Source organism: Panicum virgatum, chromosome 8K (genome assembly GCF_016808335.1).
Source record: "Panicum virgatum strain AP13 chromosome 8K, P.virgatum_v5, whole genome shotgun sequence".
NCBI classification, from domain to species: domain Eukaryota; kingdom Viridiplantae; phylum Streptophyta; class Magnoliopsida; order Poales; family Poaceae; genus Panicum; species Panicum virgatum.
Genome location: NC_053143.1, coordinates 29309539 through 29325246, shown reverse-complemented (window position 1 = coordinate 29325246; position 15708 = coordinate 29309539). Strand labels below are relative to the sequence as shown.

Below are 15708 nucleotides of genomic sequence, written 5' to 3'. Positions count from 1 at the left end.
CAATTCTGTTGTTCGAGCTGGTCTAGAGCTAATCACTGATATTATTGGCAAGATTCGTCAAGGAATTCATTATATCACTTATTCTGCTATTAGAAAGGATGCTTTTTATCGATGCGCTAAAGATATTTGTTACTTGGATGTTACGATGAAGCTGCGAGCTGACCTGGTTGTTACTTGGGACTCAACTTACAAGATGCTCGGTTGTGCCTTGTATTACAGAGATGCTTTGAGTCATTTTGCATCAACAGATGAAGCCTTTTTGTCAAACTTCCATCTTTCAGAGGAAGAATGGAACAAGGTAGTAATCATGGAAAAGTTTCTGAAGCCATTTTATGACATCACTCACACTTTCATAAGCACAAAATGCAAAACTGCCAATTTGTACTTCCTTGGGGTATATAAAATTTATCGATTGCTAGAATTGACAAAAGAGCGTAACAGCTTAATGTCTTCTATGGTGAAAGATATGAAAGCAAAGTTTGATAAGTACTGGTCAGAGTGTAGCCTAATTTTGGCTTGTGCAGCTGCTCTTGATCCTCGTTACAAGCTCAACTTAATCAGATACTGTTTCACAAAGGTCTATGGTGATGCTGTTGCTAGCCAACATATCAATAGAGTTGTTGCATGGCTCAACAGATTGTTAGCTCATTATCAAAAATCTTCTTGTTCATCGTCAGCTGGGAGTAATATTGTGGAGTATCATGCCAAGGATGAATTGTTTGATGATTATATTCAGCCAAAGCAGATATCTGAGTTGGATTGGTATTTGAAATCACCGACGATGGATCTAAACAGTGATTTGGATATCTTGGAGTTCTGGAGTGGCATGTCCAAATGTTACCCTGGACTTGCAAACCTGGCTGGTGACATCCTTGCTATCCCAATCTCTACTGTCGCTTCTAAAGCTGCATTTACCACTGGAGAAAAAGTCGTGAGTCGTCGCTGATGTTCGCACCGTCCAGACATACTTGAGATGCTGATTTGTCTCCATGACTGGACATGTCCAAAAGACAGAAATGGTATAATTGCATTAAACTATATAACCTCAAATTACTTCTTGTTGACATATTTTAGCAAATTTAATCACTTGTTTTGATAGAGATGAATATAACATTTGTTCTGTCAAATCCACAGGAATTCCTGTATCTGCTATAGAAGAGTATTACACTGATGAAGATGAAGATGAAGATGAAGATGACATAGCAGTATCCGATGATGATCCAGACGAGGAAAGCATGTAAAAGTCTGGCGATTATGACAATGATGCTTCTGGTGGCGATGATGATGAGGATTAGAATGCCGTGCTGCAACTGCAACATCTTTTGCTTTGTATGTCGTGGTCTTTAGTCTTTGATGGTAGGCCACAGTACGAAAACTCGTGCTTCATCATTTCTTGGTACTCAAAATCACATACAAACTATGATTTTGGAGATGCTGGAGATAGCTGTTGCACTGTTATCAGTTTACCAATGCTACTGGGTATGTTGCTTTTCTGTTACGTTGTACCATTCTGAATTAACATGCCATGTTGCTTTTGTGTAATGCTGTCTCATCCAACGTGGATGGATGAATGAAACTATATATTGACCATTGTCGACAACTGTTCTTTACCCTGTATAGACTAACCATGAAAGTGCCTGACCAAATGGGTGGCTCCATTCGATGGTGGTGAGGGGAGGCGATGATCTGCTTGATCCCGGACAGATGCTGGGCTGGCTTTGCCCTGGCGAACCGGCATGACTGCTGCTGCCATAACCGGTTCACTCCCAGTTCCACCGTGTGGAAGAGAGCGGGTGGTGGTGTTTGTTATTAGTAGGGAGAGCTCCTGTGCATTAGCCTTTCATTATTCCTGGCAGGATTGTGTCGGTCTTGCAGTGACAAGTTAAAGACGAGTGCAAATTGGAGAAGCTGCTGGTCAACTCAAGGGTGGATCGCGGCAGTGACACAATTGGTCAATTACGGAACATTGCCTGTCGTCACACAAAAATGTTCGCTGGACCTATGTATGAGATTGAGTGGGAAGTGTTTTCATTTCCGAAACAAAACAATGTTCGCTGGATGTATAAAACGACGCCAACCTTGGAAAACAAGCAAGGAACAAGGATTTTTTTTTACCCTTTCTAATCTAAAATATTAACAATAGCACGTGCAAAACCAAAAATTTATGGAATTGCGTGTGACTAAGTAGAGGAGTCAGTTCGTGCTGCCCGGGTTTAGCGGGCAAGTACGGCGGCCGCCATAGCTCGTCATACTAGTGGCTCCGCCACTGGAGTGAAGAGATCAAAACAATACATTTATCTAAGGATGCAGTCTTACATATCACGTAGATAAGTTTATCGATGTCAAGATACCATATATAGACAAGGTGGTTCATACCAACCTGCCACATACCACACTCTGAAAGTATATTTGGATTTTACATAGTATGGAATATTTTGAGGAGTTCAATGCAAGGTTTCATAGTTCCCGTGATTTTTAATTTTTAGAAGTAGCCAAACTTTAGGGAACATGTGGACTCGTTTCTAAGAAACAAAAAAAAGGGCCGATGGACACGTGAATTCTTCAGTAATCTCACCACTAGGCACTGCCCGTACTAACAGTGCTTTCAATTGCTTATGGTCAAAACTGTGTTTGAAAAATGGGAACAGGCGATAAAATTTCCACAGAAAAAATAAAGAAAACACATGCCAAATAGGGGTGGTAAAGGACCTAACATTTTGAATTCTAAGGGCTGGGCTCTAATCTTATATAATTTTGAGCTAAAAAATTTAAAAGTCTTGTTGGACTGTGAAGAGGCCACTAGAACCATGGCCTATTACCACCCCTAATGCCAACGGGGCCAAAAGCGGAAGAAGAAAGCAAAAGCCTACACTATTGCAGGCCGGTCCATTTTGGAACACGAACGGGTCTCCTGTTCCCCTTCTTCTACAAAACCCTAACCCCATCTCCCAAAACCCCATTCCTCCTCAGTCCTCACCACCCCTTCCTCCATTCCTCCCAACGACTGCGACGCCCACCTCTCCGTCTCCGCGGCGGCGTCCGCCCCCGCCATCTCCGGCCGCGTCCCGGCCGTCCGCCGCCTCGCGCGATGCCGAACACCATGCCGATCGCCCCTCCGCCGCCTGCCTTAGGTATGCTCCTCCCCCAACGAGCTCAGCGTATAATTCCCTCTAATTTCCCTCTCTCAAATGGACTCGAGAAAATTCGTGGCATCTAGGGTGCGGATTTTTAGCGGGCGAAATCGAAATTTGCTGGATTTTTAGAGTGGAATTTTGGGAGTGCGTTTTGCGATTTGTGACTCGATTGATTATGAGTTCGTTGGCTCCGATAACTTCTATAATAAGGCTGTAGGTGGTGATCGTAGGAAAAAGATCCCCTTTTTAATACATTATGAATGCACTAGGACTCCTGTTTTTCATTTTTTAAATATGTAAAAATGTGGCTTTGCATTAAAGTAAAACCTTTTCTCGTATGCATTATGATACAATATTGAAATCCTGCTTAAGGCTCCCACATAAATGTTTTGTGAATTGTTGGCAGTAGTAAAATGTTTGGTTTCAAAGAGTGGTGGTGACAGAATCAATACTGTTAAGTATTGTAGATTCATACATTAGGCTCGATGTTTTTTGTTTTGAAACTTTGTTTGAACAAGGGTGCAGCGAACAAATTGTTGAGACTTATGTTTATGTGCAGGTTGTGGAGCCAAGTAAGGATGGCCATCGGGTGTTTCTTGACAAGGATGATGAGGAGGAAGAGTGCGGGTCCAATGAGTTGTCAGGATCAAGTGGGAAGTGCCAGAGAAAGCCTGACATTTGGGAAGGCTTCTCGATTCTGAAACGAGATGGTGGCAGTGCTAACTCTGGTGAAAGATGCACTTCTCTTTTGGACCCTTTTGATTCAGATGACGAGAGGAACACTCATCCTGATCTTGATGATGCTAGAAGAGCCTTGGTGATGGCTATTATTACTACTGGGCAGTCGCTTTCACTTGGAAATGGTTTTCAGCGTTTTGTTCGTGCTCTTAATCCGCTACTCCCTGTGAGCCGTTCCAGTTTAGACCAAGATGTCATGGATCTTTATGAGAGGGAAAGGAATACTCTGCTTTCTATCATATCTGAAGCATCTGGGGGGTTGAGTTTTGCTGTTGATAAGTGGAGGTCCAAAGAGACAGGAGATAACTACAATGATGATATCTATCTTTGTGTTGCAGCTTGTTTTGTTGATTCTGATTGGAAGTTGCAAAGGAGAATTGTGGGCTTCAAACACATGGAATTTCCTGATGATGTTGTATCTGTAGCTGAGACTATAGCATTGTGTATTAGTGAACTAAAGGTTGACAAGAAAGTGATAAGCATAACCCTGGATCATGATACTCTGGATAATGAATTTTATGAAGCTTCGATGGCTCATTCGCTCAAGACTACTCTGCATGATAATTGCAAGCTATTGTGTGGTGGTGAATTATGTCAAGTGCTGTGTTGCACTGATACCTTGAAGGCTTGAACTCTGTTGTTCAAGCTGGTCTTGAGCAGATTGCTGATATTATTGGCAAGATTCGTCATGGAATTTGAAGGAATAAGTCTATGTCATCTCGGTCTTTGTGGGTCTCCACCTAGGACAGGTTTCAGTTCTACTTTTGACCAGCATCTCAGACCTTGCATGGTCCTTGCCGCATGGTGGTTGCTGCAGCTGCAGCACATTGGCATCTTAGACTAGCTTTAGCATCTAGAGGACAGCATCTAGAGGACAACAATTAGGACCTAGAGGACAGCATCTTAGACTAGTCTTTGGTGTGTGTTTTGGCTGCCCTGCAGCCCTTGTATAAAAGCGTGGCCACCCCTCCCGTTGGAAGGCATGGCATTGTGAGTGTGAATGAAGAAAACCCAGAAAACTTCCCCAACTTGAGTGTCATCCTCTCAGCTCAATGAAAGTGAAAATTGAGCTGCTAACATCTGGTATCCGAGCCGTACTTTCCTGTAGGTTGGATATCTCTTGCTCCTCCCCTTCCCAAGCCGCGGTAGCAGCCCAGCCACCACCACCAGCAGCTAGCGCAGCAGCAGCAGCAGCCGCTGCAACAGCAGCAGCAGCTCCGGCTGCCTCTTCTTCCCCGTTCCCTTCCCCCTCTCCACGCAACAACCCCTTGGAGGCGCGCCATGTCCGACGCACCGTCTCAGCGCTCGGTCGCCTCGAGCGCACGGCGCCAGCGAGACGCCGAGCTCGCCGCGGCAGAGGAGCGCAGGCGAGCGACGGCTCAAGCCGCTGCAGCGGCGGCGAGGGCGGCCAGGCTGGCTGCAGCGGAGCTGGCAGCGGCCAGGGCGGAGGTGGAAGCAGAGGAGGCGGAGGATGCAGCGCGTGCGGCGGAGGTCGAGGTTGAGACCTTGCGCGGCAGCCTCAGCGGCTCCATCGCCGGCGACGCCACCGCCGACGAGGACCTTGAGGAGTTGGAGAGGGCGAGAGCGCGGGAGCGGACCGCGCGGTGGGCAGCAGCCCACCCACGGCGGCGGCGGCCTGGGACGGCGGCGCGCCCGGCGGCGGTCCAGGGGCCCGCGCGCCCGGCGGCGGCCTGGACGGTGGCGCGCCCGGCGGCGGTCCAGGGGCCCGCGCGCCTGGCGGCGGCCTTGACGGCGGCGCGCCTGGTGGTGCGCCCGGCGGCTGCCTGGACGGCAGCGCGCCTGGCGGTGCGCCCGGCGACGGTCCAGGGGGCCGCGCACCCGGCGGCGGAGGTCGCGCGCAGGGCGGCGGCCGCGCCCCTGGCGGCGGCGCGCAGGGCGGTGGCGGCGCTCCTGGCTGGGGTGCGCGCGGCGGCGCCCCCGGCTACCACGGCCTCCAGGCGGTGGTCAGGGACGTCGGTCCCGGCGGTGGGTGGCCCACCCTCACCAAGACCAACTACGTCGAGCGGGCCGCGGTCATGGAGGTGAAGCTCCAGGTGCGGCATATGTGGGAGGCAGTCCGGTACGGCGACGTCGACTACGATGAGGATCGACGGGCGCTGGATGCTCTCATCGCAGCAGCCCCGCCCGAGATGCAGTTCACGCTTTCCAAGAAGCGAACTGCCAAGGAGGCCTGGGACTCCATCGCTGCGGCACGTATCGGCAGCGATCGCGCCCGCAAGACCACTCTCCAAGCACTTCGCAAGGAGTGGGAGAACCTGGCCTTCAAGCCAGGTGAGGATGTTGATGACTTCGCCCTCCGTCTCAACACTCTGCTGCAGAAGGTGGTGCAGTTCGGCGACGACACCTACGACGAGGAGAGAGCCGTCGAGAAGCTCTTCCGCTGCGTCCCCGAGAGGTACAGGCAGACCGCTCGCTCGATCGAGTCTCTGCTGGACCTCTCCACCATGACGATCGAGGAGGCGATAGGTCGCCTCAAGGTCGTCGACAGCGACGAGCCACAACCTCCCTCGGGAGGCATCTCCATCGGTGGGAAGCTCCACCTCACTCAGGAGCAGTGGGAGGCTCGGCGCGGTGACAGGAGGAGGGGGGAGCCCTCTTCCTCGACTGGTGGCCGCAAGCGCGGCAAGCCGCGAAAGGGGCGCGGAGGTGCCCAAGCCGGGGCACGATGGCGCGCCGAGGGTGGCGCCCGCGGAGATGCTCAGGGCGGCGCCACTGACAGGCCCAAGGCGGCACGAGACGACGCCTGCCACAACTGTGGCAGGCCCGGCCACTGGGCCAGGGACTGCCCGCAGCGGAGGCGTGGGGGCCAAGCCCACGTCGCGGAGGCCCAGCCGGATGACGAGCCGGCTCTGTTCCTACTCCACGGGGACATGGAGCCGCAGCCGGCGGCACCGCCTGTCACCGCTCTACTCCACCTCGACGAGCCGCGTGTCCGAGTTCTCCTCGGCAACGGCTCCGACGACGACAGGGTCGATGGCTGGTACCTCGACTCCGGCGCCACGCACCACATGACCGGGCGGTGGGAGTTCTTCTCCGACCTGGATGTCGACATAGGTGGCTCCGTCAGGTTCGGGGACTCCTCCGCCGTGGAGATCAAGGGCGTGGGCTCCGTGATCTTCACCGCCAAGTCCGGAGAGCACCGGATGCTCACCGGAGTCTACTACATCCCGGCGCTGCGGAACTCCATCATCAGCCTTGGGCAGCTCGATGAGAGCGGCTCCCGCGTGGTGATCGACAGCGGGGTCCTCCGCATCTGGGACCACCGTCGCCAGCTTCTCGCCAGGGTGGTTCGAGGGAAGAACCGCCTCTACATCTTCCATGTCGGGGTGGCCCAGCCTCTTTGTCTTGCAGCTCGCAGGGACGACGAGGCATGGCAGTGGCACGAGCGCTTTGGGCACCTCCACTTTGAGGCCCTGAAGCGGCTCGGCACCAAGGAGATGGTGCGAGGCCTCCCGTGCCTCGACCACGTGGAGCAGCTCTGCGACGTCTGCGTGCTGACGAAGCAGAGGCGGCACTCCTTCCCCCAGCAGGCGAGCTTCCGAGCCAAGGAGCGGCTCAAGCTCGTACACGGGGACTTGTGTGGCCCGGTGACACCGGTCACACCGGGAGGACGACGCTACTTCCTACTGCTCGTCGACGACCTCTCCCGCTTCATGTGGGTGATGATCCTCGGCAGCAAGGGAGAGGCTGCGGACGCCATCAGGCGTGCTCAGGCTGCTGCGGAGGCGGAGAGCGGCAGCAAGTTGCGCGTGTTGCGCACCGACAACGGCGGCGAGTTCACGGCGGCCGAGTTCGCGGCGTACTGCGCCGTACAGCCCGCAGCAGAACGGCGTCGTCGAGCGGCGCAACCAGACGGTTGTGGGGATGGCCCGGGCCCTCCTCAAGCAGAGGGGGATGCCGACTGTCTTCTGGGGAGAGGCGGTGGTGACGGCCGTCTACATCCTCAACCGCTCGCCCACCAAGGCACTCGACGGCATGACGCCGTATGAGGCTTGGCATGGGCGCAAGCTGGCGGTCTCCCACCTGCGGGTCTTCGGCTGCCTCGCGTTCGCCAAGGAGCTTGGCCACATCGGCAAGCTCGACGACAGGAGCACTCCGGGAGTGTTCATCGGCTACGCGGCGGGTTCGAAGGCCTACCGCATTCTCGACCCGGAGACACAGCGTGTGCGCACGGCGCGCGACATTGTGTTCGACGAAGGGCGAGGATGGGCGTGGGACAAGGCGGGGGACGACGGCTCGACTCCGACGTACGACGACTTCACCGTCGAGTACGTCCACTTCGAGGGAGCTGGGGGAGTAGGCAGCTCTTCTTCGCCGAGCGTGCCTACCCCGGTCCTCGAGCCTCCACCGACTCCGGCGCCCGCCACACCGGCGGCACCATGCCCTTCAGCTACGACTCCGGCTGCGCCGAGTTCCTCAGCTGTACCACCACAGCCGGCGACGCCGCGCACTCCAGCACCGACAGCCACTCCTCCGGGCACGCCTACTCCAGCACCTGCTCACAGCCCGGTGGAGTTCGCTACTCCGCTCTCTCACGACGAGGAGCGCATCGACGCGTACCACGACGGTGAGCCGCTGCGGTACCGTACGATGGAGGACCTTCTCGGCGATCAGCCGGTGCCGGGACTGGTGCCTCATGACCTGGAGGCGCAGTTGCACCTCGCGTGCGACGACGGCGAGCCTCGGTCTTTTGCAGAGGCCGAGGGACACGCGGCATGGCGTGCCGCGATGCAGTCGGAGATGGATGCGGTTGAGAAGAACCGCACTTGGGAGCTTGCTGACCTCCCTCGCGGTCACCGCGCGATCACCCTTAAGTGGGTGTTCAAGCTGAAGAGGGATGAGGCCGGCACCGTCGTCAAGCACAAGGCTCGCCTGGTGGCACGAGGTTTTGTGCAGCAGGAGGGAGTCGACTTCGACGATGCCTTCACTCCCGTGGCACGGATGGAGTCCGTGCGACTCCTCCTTGCGCTAGCTGCCCAGGAGGGCTGGCGTGTCCATCACATGGACGTCAAGTCGGCGTTTCTCAACGGCGACTTGAAGGAGGAGGTCTACGTGCACCAGCCGCCGGGGTTTGCGATCCCCGGCAAGGAGGGTAAGGTGCTACGTCTGTGCAAGGCCCTCTATGGCTTGCGGCAGGCCCCGAGGGCGTGGAACGCCAAGCTGGACTCCACGCTCAAGGGGATGGGCTTCGAGCAAAGCCCGCACGAGGCGGTCATCTACCGGCGGGGCAAAGGAGGCAATGCCCTGCTGGTGGGTGTCTACGTCGATGACTTGGTGATCACCGGCACCAAGGATGCGGAGGTGGCGGCGTTCAAGGAGGAGATGAAGGCCACCTTCCAGATGAGCGACCTGGGGCCTCTCTCCTTCTACCTGGGGATCGAGGTGCACCAGGACGACTCCGGGATCACACTTCGACAGACCGCCTACGCCAAGCGCGTCGTCGAGCTCGCTGGGCTCACCGACTGCAACCCAGCTCTCACTCCGATGGAGGAGAGGCTGAAGCTGAGCCGTGACAGCACGACGGAGGAGGTAGACGCTACTCAGTACCGGCGTCTTGTGGGGAGCCTCCGCTACCTCGCCCACACACGGCCGGACTTGGCGTTCTCCGTCGGCTACGTCAGTCGGTTCATGCAGCGACCGACGACGGAGCACCAGCAGGCCGTGAAGAGGATCATCCGCTATGTTGCGGGGACTCTCGACCATGGTCTCCACTACCCGAGGTGCCCTGGAGCGGCACACTTCGTCGGGTACAGTGACAGCGACCACGCCGGCGACATCGACACCAGCAAGAGCACGAGCGGGATCCTTTTCTTCCTCGGCAAGTGCCTCGTTAGCTGGCAGTCGGTCAAGCAGCAGGTGGTGGCCTTGTCCAGCTGCGAGGCCGAGTACATAGCGGCCTCCACCGCGTCGACTCAGGCGCTCTGGCTCGCTCGACTGCTTGGTGATCTACTCGGCAGAGACACTGGATCAGTGGAGCTCGGGGTGGACAGCAAGTCCGCTCTGGCCTTGGCGAAGAACCCCGTTTTCCACGAACGGAGCAAGCACATCCGGGTGAGGTATCACTTCATCCGAGGCTGCTTGGAGGAAGGAAGCATCAAGGCGAGCTACATCAACACCAAGGATCAGCTTGCGGACCTGCTCACCAAGCCCCTTGGGAGGATCAAGTTCCTTGAGCTTTGCTCCAGGACCCGAATGGTTCAACCCTCCCACAAGATGACGGACAAGACTTAGGGGGAGAATGAAGGAATAAGTCTATGTCATCTCGGTCTTTGTGGGTCTCCACCTAGGACAGGTTTCAGTTCTTCTTTTGACCAGCATCTCAGACCTTGCATGGTCCTTGCTGCGTGGTGGTTGCTGCAGCTGCAGCACATTGGCATCTTAGACTAGCTTTAGCATCTAGAGGACAGCATCTAGAGGACAACAATTAGGACCTAGAGGACAGCATCTTAGACTAGTCCTTGGTGTGTGTTTTGGCTGCCCTGCAGCCCTTGTATAAAAGCGTGGCCACCCCTCCCGTTGGAAGGCATGGCATTGTGAGTGTGAATGAAGAAAACCCAGAAAACTTCTCCAACTTGAGTGTCATCCTCTCAGCTCATTGAGAGTGAAAATTGAGCTGCTAACAGAATTCACTATATCACTTATTCTACTATTACAAAGGATGCCTTTTATCAATGGGCTAAAGATGTTTGTCACTTGGATGTTACAATGAAGCTGCGAGCTGACCTGGTTGTTATCTGGGACTCAACTTACAAGATGCTTTGCTGTGCGCTGTATTACAGGGATGCTTTGACTCATTTTGCATCAACAGATGAAACTTTTTTGTCAGAATTCCATCTTTCAGATGATGAGGGGAACAAGGTAGCAATCATAGAGAAGTTTCTGAAGCCACTTTATGACATAACTTGCACTTTCATAAACACAAAGTGCAAAACTGCCAATTTGTACTTTCTTGGAGTATATAAAGTTTACAGATTGCTTGAAGTGACAAAAGAGTGTGATAACTTCATGTCTGCTATGGTGAAAGATATAAAGTTGAAGTTTGAGAAATTGGTCAGAGTGTCGCCTAATTCTGGCCTGTGCAGCTGTTCTTGATCCTCGCTACAAGCTCAACTTAATCAGGTACTGTTTCAGGAAGCTGTATGGTGAAGCTGATGGTAGCCAACATGTTGATAGAGTTATCGCGTTGCTCCACAGAGTGTTTACTGAGTATGAAAAGTCTTCTTTGTCTGTGGTGGGGTCTAATGTTGTTGAGTACCATGCAAAGGATGATTTGTTTGATGATTATACTCCACAAGAGCAAAGATCACAGTTGGAATGGTATTTGGAATCACCAACGATGGATCTAAACACTGATCTGGATATCTTGGAGTTTTGGAGTGCCATGTCCAAGTGTTGCCCTGACCTTGCAAACATGGCTCGTGATATCCTTGCTGTTCCTATCTCCACAGTTCCTTCTAAGTCTGCTTTTAACACCCGGGAGAAAGTCTTGAATCGTCGTCGAGGTACACTCAGACCAGATTTACTTGAGATGCTGACTTCTCTCCATGACTGGACGTGTCCAAATGATAGAAATGGTATGGTTACTTTCTATTATACAACTTTCACGACTACTTGACATATTTAGACTAATCTAATTACTTATTTGGATTGTGAAGCATGTAACATATTTGTTCTTCTGTCAAAATGAAAATATGTAGGAATTGCTGTCTCCGCAATAGAAGAGTATTATAGTGATTATGATGAAGAGGAGGATGAAGACTTTACTGATATTGAGGAGAGTGTATTGAAGTCTAATGACAATGACGAGGACGATGATGAGAGTATGGAAGAGCTTGAAGACGATGAGGACATCAGCAGCGATGATTCTGATGATTAGGCAGTTGTGCTACAGCTGAAACCTCTGCTTTTGCTTACTGTATCATTGGTCGTCCGCTTACTGCATTGCGTACCCTTATGTTTGTTGCTGCTTAGTGCGCAACATTGCATACTCTGATTAGGTCTGGAGCTACTCGTTTCCGTGTTGCCGTTTCACGATGCCACTCTTTTGGATTGCTTTACTGTTATGTACTAGTATGGAGATAATGTTCCATGCCTGAAACCGTTGTTATGGGCATGATGTGGGTGTGGCCGCCCTTAGCTGGTATTTTCAAAACATGGTTAACTTGCAAATTTAGACTATTGCTGACACCCTTTCGGATTTTTCCCTTGTTTTTCGGTGATGGATATGCTTGAGTGGAACGATAGCAGCACCTGATTTGGTGGTGGCTGCAGGAGTGGCGAGATCAGGTCACATTAGTTCCAAAGAATTGTTGGCAGTGGTGTTGCTGGAGCTGCTACGCCAGCCCAGGTCTATGTACGACCCAGGTTGGGCATGTGTTACCTGTCGTGCCGCAGTACAAGGTTGTGCAACGAGATCACTATTTCAGTAGATACCAGGGGAGATCCCAGGCGACTGTCAGAGATCAATTGAGATGCTGGAGATGCTGCACGCATTGATATGGCTTGGCTCTGGCAATGACGGGACTACGACCACGTACGCCATGGATTGCTGATTGTGATGGAGTCGCGAGCGATCTGCCACATGGCAATGTTAAGGAGCAGCTGTGCGCGTGCCTTGTAGGCTGTAGCAGCCGGTGGCATGATAGTCGGCGCAGCAAGTACCACGCACTAATTGTTTTGTTTTAGCAAGTTGTTGATGTAGCGGTGTGAAAGGACCATATTTATGTATAGTCGAATCATTTTATGAAAACAAATTCATGAGTACTATTCATCATTCAAAATAACAAGTTATGTGGTTACTGAAAGGATGTTTTCTGGGTGTGGGGGTGGGGGGGGGGGATAAATCATATTTAATAATCGTCAAACCTTTTGATCTAACAAGTGGTGCCTCCGTGAGGGGTACGGTGGGTCTAATTTTTGTGAAAAGGGTTTCAATTATTTCAACTTTTTATAGATAGATCATCAAAACATAATCAATTGGTGTTTTGTTTTGAGGATCTTGTTCTGAAGATCTTATTATAAGAAACTGTGCATTTCGAATTTAATTTGCATATGCAATTTAAGATTTATAGTTCTAAACTTTCTTACATGCACAACTCTTCCCTTTCAGGACAACTACGCAAACAGTCAAACCGTAACTTGGTTGATTAATCAAACAAACCGTGCGCCTTGTTAGGCTGACAGCCCATGTAATGGGGGCATGTTCAGATGATGGTGGTTAATTTCTTCACCACTGATATGATATATGATGATATATATAACCGCACCCCAAAATCCCCCACTTTATACTCAGGTCTAAAAACAGTATATGGGCTAAAATCATGCAGTAGCCCATAGAAGATTTGCTTCAGGCCAACGCATTCGGCCACGCTTCGTGTCGGCCGTGTCGATGCTAGACTCCAACCTTGGTGCCGCGGGGCTTGTGGTCGAGTGGTGGATACCAGGTCGTCAACTTGACAGGCAGGTGTGTGCAACGGAGTTGAGCCGCGTCTCGGGAGGCTTTCTATCCGCACAGGTGGTGCAGTGGAGATTTCAGCGGCGGCACGACGAAGGTGAGGTTTTGAAGTGGCTCGGTGGCTCTATATCACCCTTGACGGCGTAGCAAGCCTGGATCCTTGGAGAGTCTAGCGGCAGGAGTGGCCATACCCATGCGCTTTAAGGTGGTGTCCGAGGTGTGGTGTGCAGTAGTGGATGTGGCGAGGCCCCCATACGTTGAGTTGAGACCTGGGTTGATGTCCCAATCCGACCTGGGCAAGGAGTTTGGGGTGTATGGTGCTGCAGCGGTACTTCGGCGAAGGGTCTTGCATTGCGGTGGCTCTTTAGGTGTGGTGCGGTGGGCTCCTCTGCTGACTTCTGCCAACGTACATCCGGAATTGGGAGATCAGCGAAAATAGAACAGTTTTAGCATAGTTTTTATTTTTGTTTACATTGACGCACGTGCAAGTTTCGTTAGAGGCGGCAACATTGTCAAACACTAACTACTAGACCTTAGAGCATCTCCAAGAGCTTTTCCAAAATCTACACTCTAAATTATCATTTGGAGAGTCATTTGAGTGAAAATCGTTTTTCATATCTGTCTTTTCCAACAGCTCTTCTATATCTTATTTGTAGTCTAGAGAGCCATCTGTACTCTCCATCTTTGAATAACATGAAATCCGGAATAGAGGATATCTATCTTTAGATATTCATTTGAAGAGCCTGTTGGAGACTAATTTTTCATCAAAATCTCTATTTCTATAAATTAGAAAAAATATAAAGAGTCTCTTGGAGATGCTCTTAGCACTGGCCCCAAGCCTGCAAACCGACCTATCTAACGGTCAACTTGACCAGTCGTCTCATTAATTCTCACTAAAGAAATTGAAACCACGCTTCGTTACCGCCAATCGTTTCCTTGCCCTCCAAGAACGTTTCGCGCCATAAATATACTCATCAAGCAACGACGGCAAGCAGCCCGTCTTCCTACCCATCCCCATGGCGAGGCACCAGGCCGACCTCGTGAGGTGCGCGCGGCTGCCGGGCGTCGCCGTGGGCCGCGTCTGCGCGGCGCACGACGGCCGCTGCGTGGCCTGCGACTCCATGGTGCGGCCCTGCGCGGTGGCCCGCGTCTGCGACGGCTGCGGCTACGGCAGCGGGTCCGGGAGCGAGAGGTGCGTGGTGTGCGGCGTCCGGGAAGGAGGAGGAGCGGTGGCGGACGCGCACTACTGCGTGGCGTGCGTGCGGCTGGAGAAGGACCGCGACGGCTGCCCTGCCGTCGTCAACGTCGGGACGGCCATGGCCGACTCGTTCTACCACAGGAAGAAACATGGATTCAATAATAATCCCAGGGGAGGGTCCGGTTGATGATAGTCGATAAGGGACGACTCATATATCTCCTCGAATAACAGAAGACGTACACATGTGCAAGTTGGATGGGAAGCCGTAACGCCGTGAGCGGTTTTATTATTCCTGATCGGTTGGGAGCTGGCCGGACTGCAATCTCTCTGTTCTACCAAACTCTACCTTCTTAGACTTTTTAGTTGTACCCTTTTCAGGAGTGGAAATAACGGGCATTGACAGAATCTGTCACATTTGTTGCCACTATTCAAACTTCTGTGTTATCCGCAATCAAGCTGCGGCGCTGACGAGTGGGGACTGACAGACTGTACTGTTAGCTCGGGCCAATTCACTGATATATGTCATCTATATTTCCATGAGGATACTATGTGAAGATACGAAAGAGATAGATGCTTGGGTGTCATAATTTGAATTAGCATATTAAAACATGTTCACTATCAAAAATATGTCCATCCCTAGCATATAAAAACATAAAGGAACATGAATAAAATGCAATATATTTTCCAATCCCTCAGTTTCAGCAACATAAATATGGTCAAACAGGTGTAGCTATGACTATGATGAACTCAGTGATGGTCTAACGAAAAAAAGGAGTACCGATGGATTCATAAGAGATCGAGTAGTATAATGAAAAGATAAATTTTAATTGGGAACAAAGAAATTGAGTGAATTTGCGAGGGAATCAAAAGATGATTATGATGAAGAACCAGCAAAGAGTCATAGAAGACAAACTCCATTTTGTCTCTGCGTCAAATTTCACAATCATAACACTGGATGTGAAGCTAAAATGAGAAGAGAGGGAAATGTCAACAGCTTTAGGATGTGCGCCGTTGGTTCTTGGATGTAGTAAGCATGGTATCGGTTTCAGAAATGGCCGACTGATAATCTACTCGATTGCGTGTTTATGGTGCGTCAGATCGGATTTGGTCTAGCACGCAATGACTCAAGAATTTAGACTGGTTCGAGCCTGAAATGCCCTACG

The 15708-nt window shown here is 51.6% G+C and overlaps 1 protein-coding gene across 1 annotated transcript; it reads left to right on the top strand.

Moving 5' to 3' along the window:
* Nucleotides 1–14363: 14363 nt before the first annotated feature.
* On the top strand, nt 14364–15088 carry LOC120646246 (PHD finger-like domain-containing protein 5A). The gene has a single exon (XM_039922908.1). It carries the CDS (start codon nt 14364–14366, stop codon nt 14730–14732), a length of 369 nt encoding a protein of 122 aa, XP_039778842.1. The 3' UTR covers nt 14733–15088.
* Nucleotides 15089–15708: the final 620 nt, after the last annotated feature.

Excerpts from the sequence above, each read along its gene's own strand:
- LOC120646246 (XM_039922908.1), top strand. The coding sequence starts at position 14,364 with ATGGCGAGGCACCAGGCCGACCTCGTGAGGTGCGCGCGGCTGCCGGGC.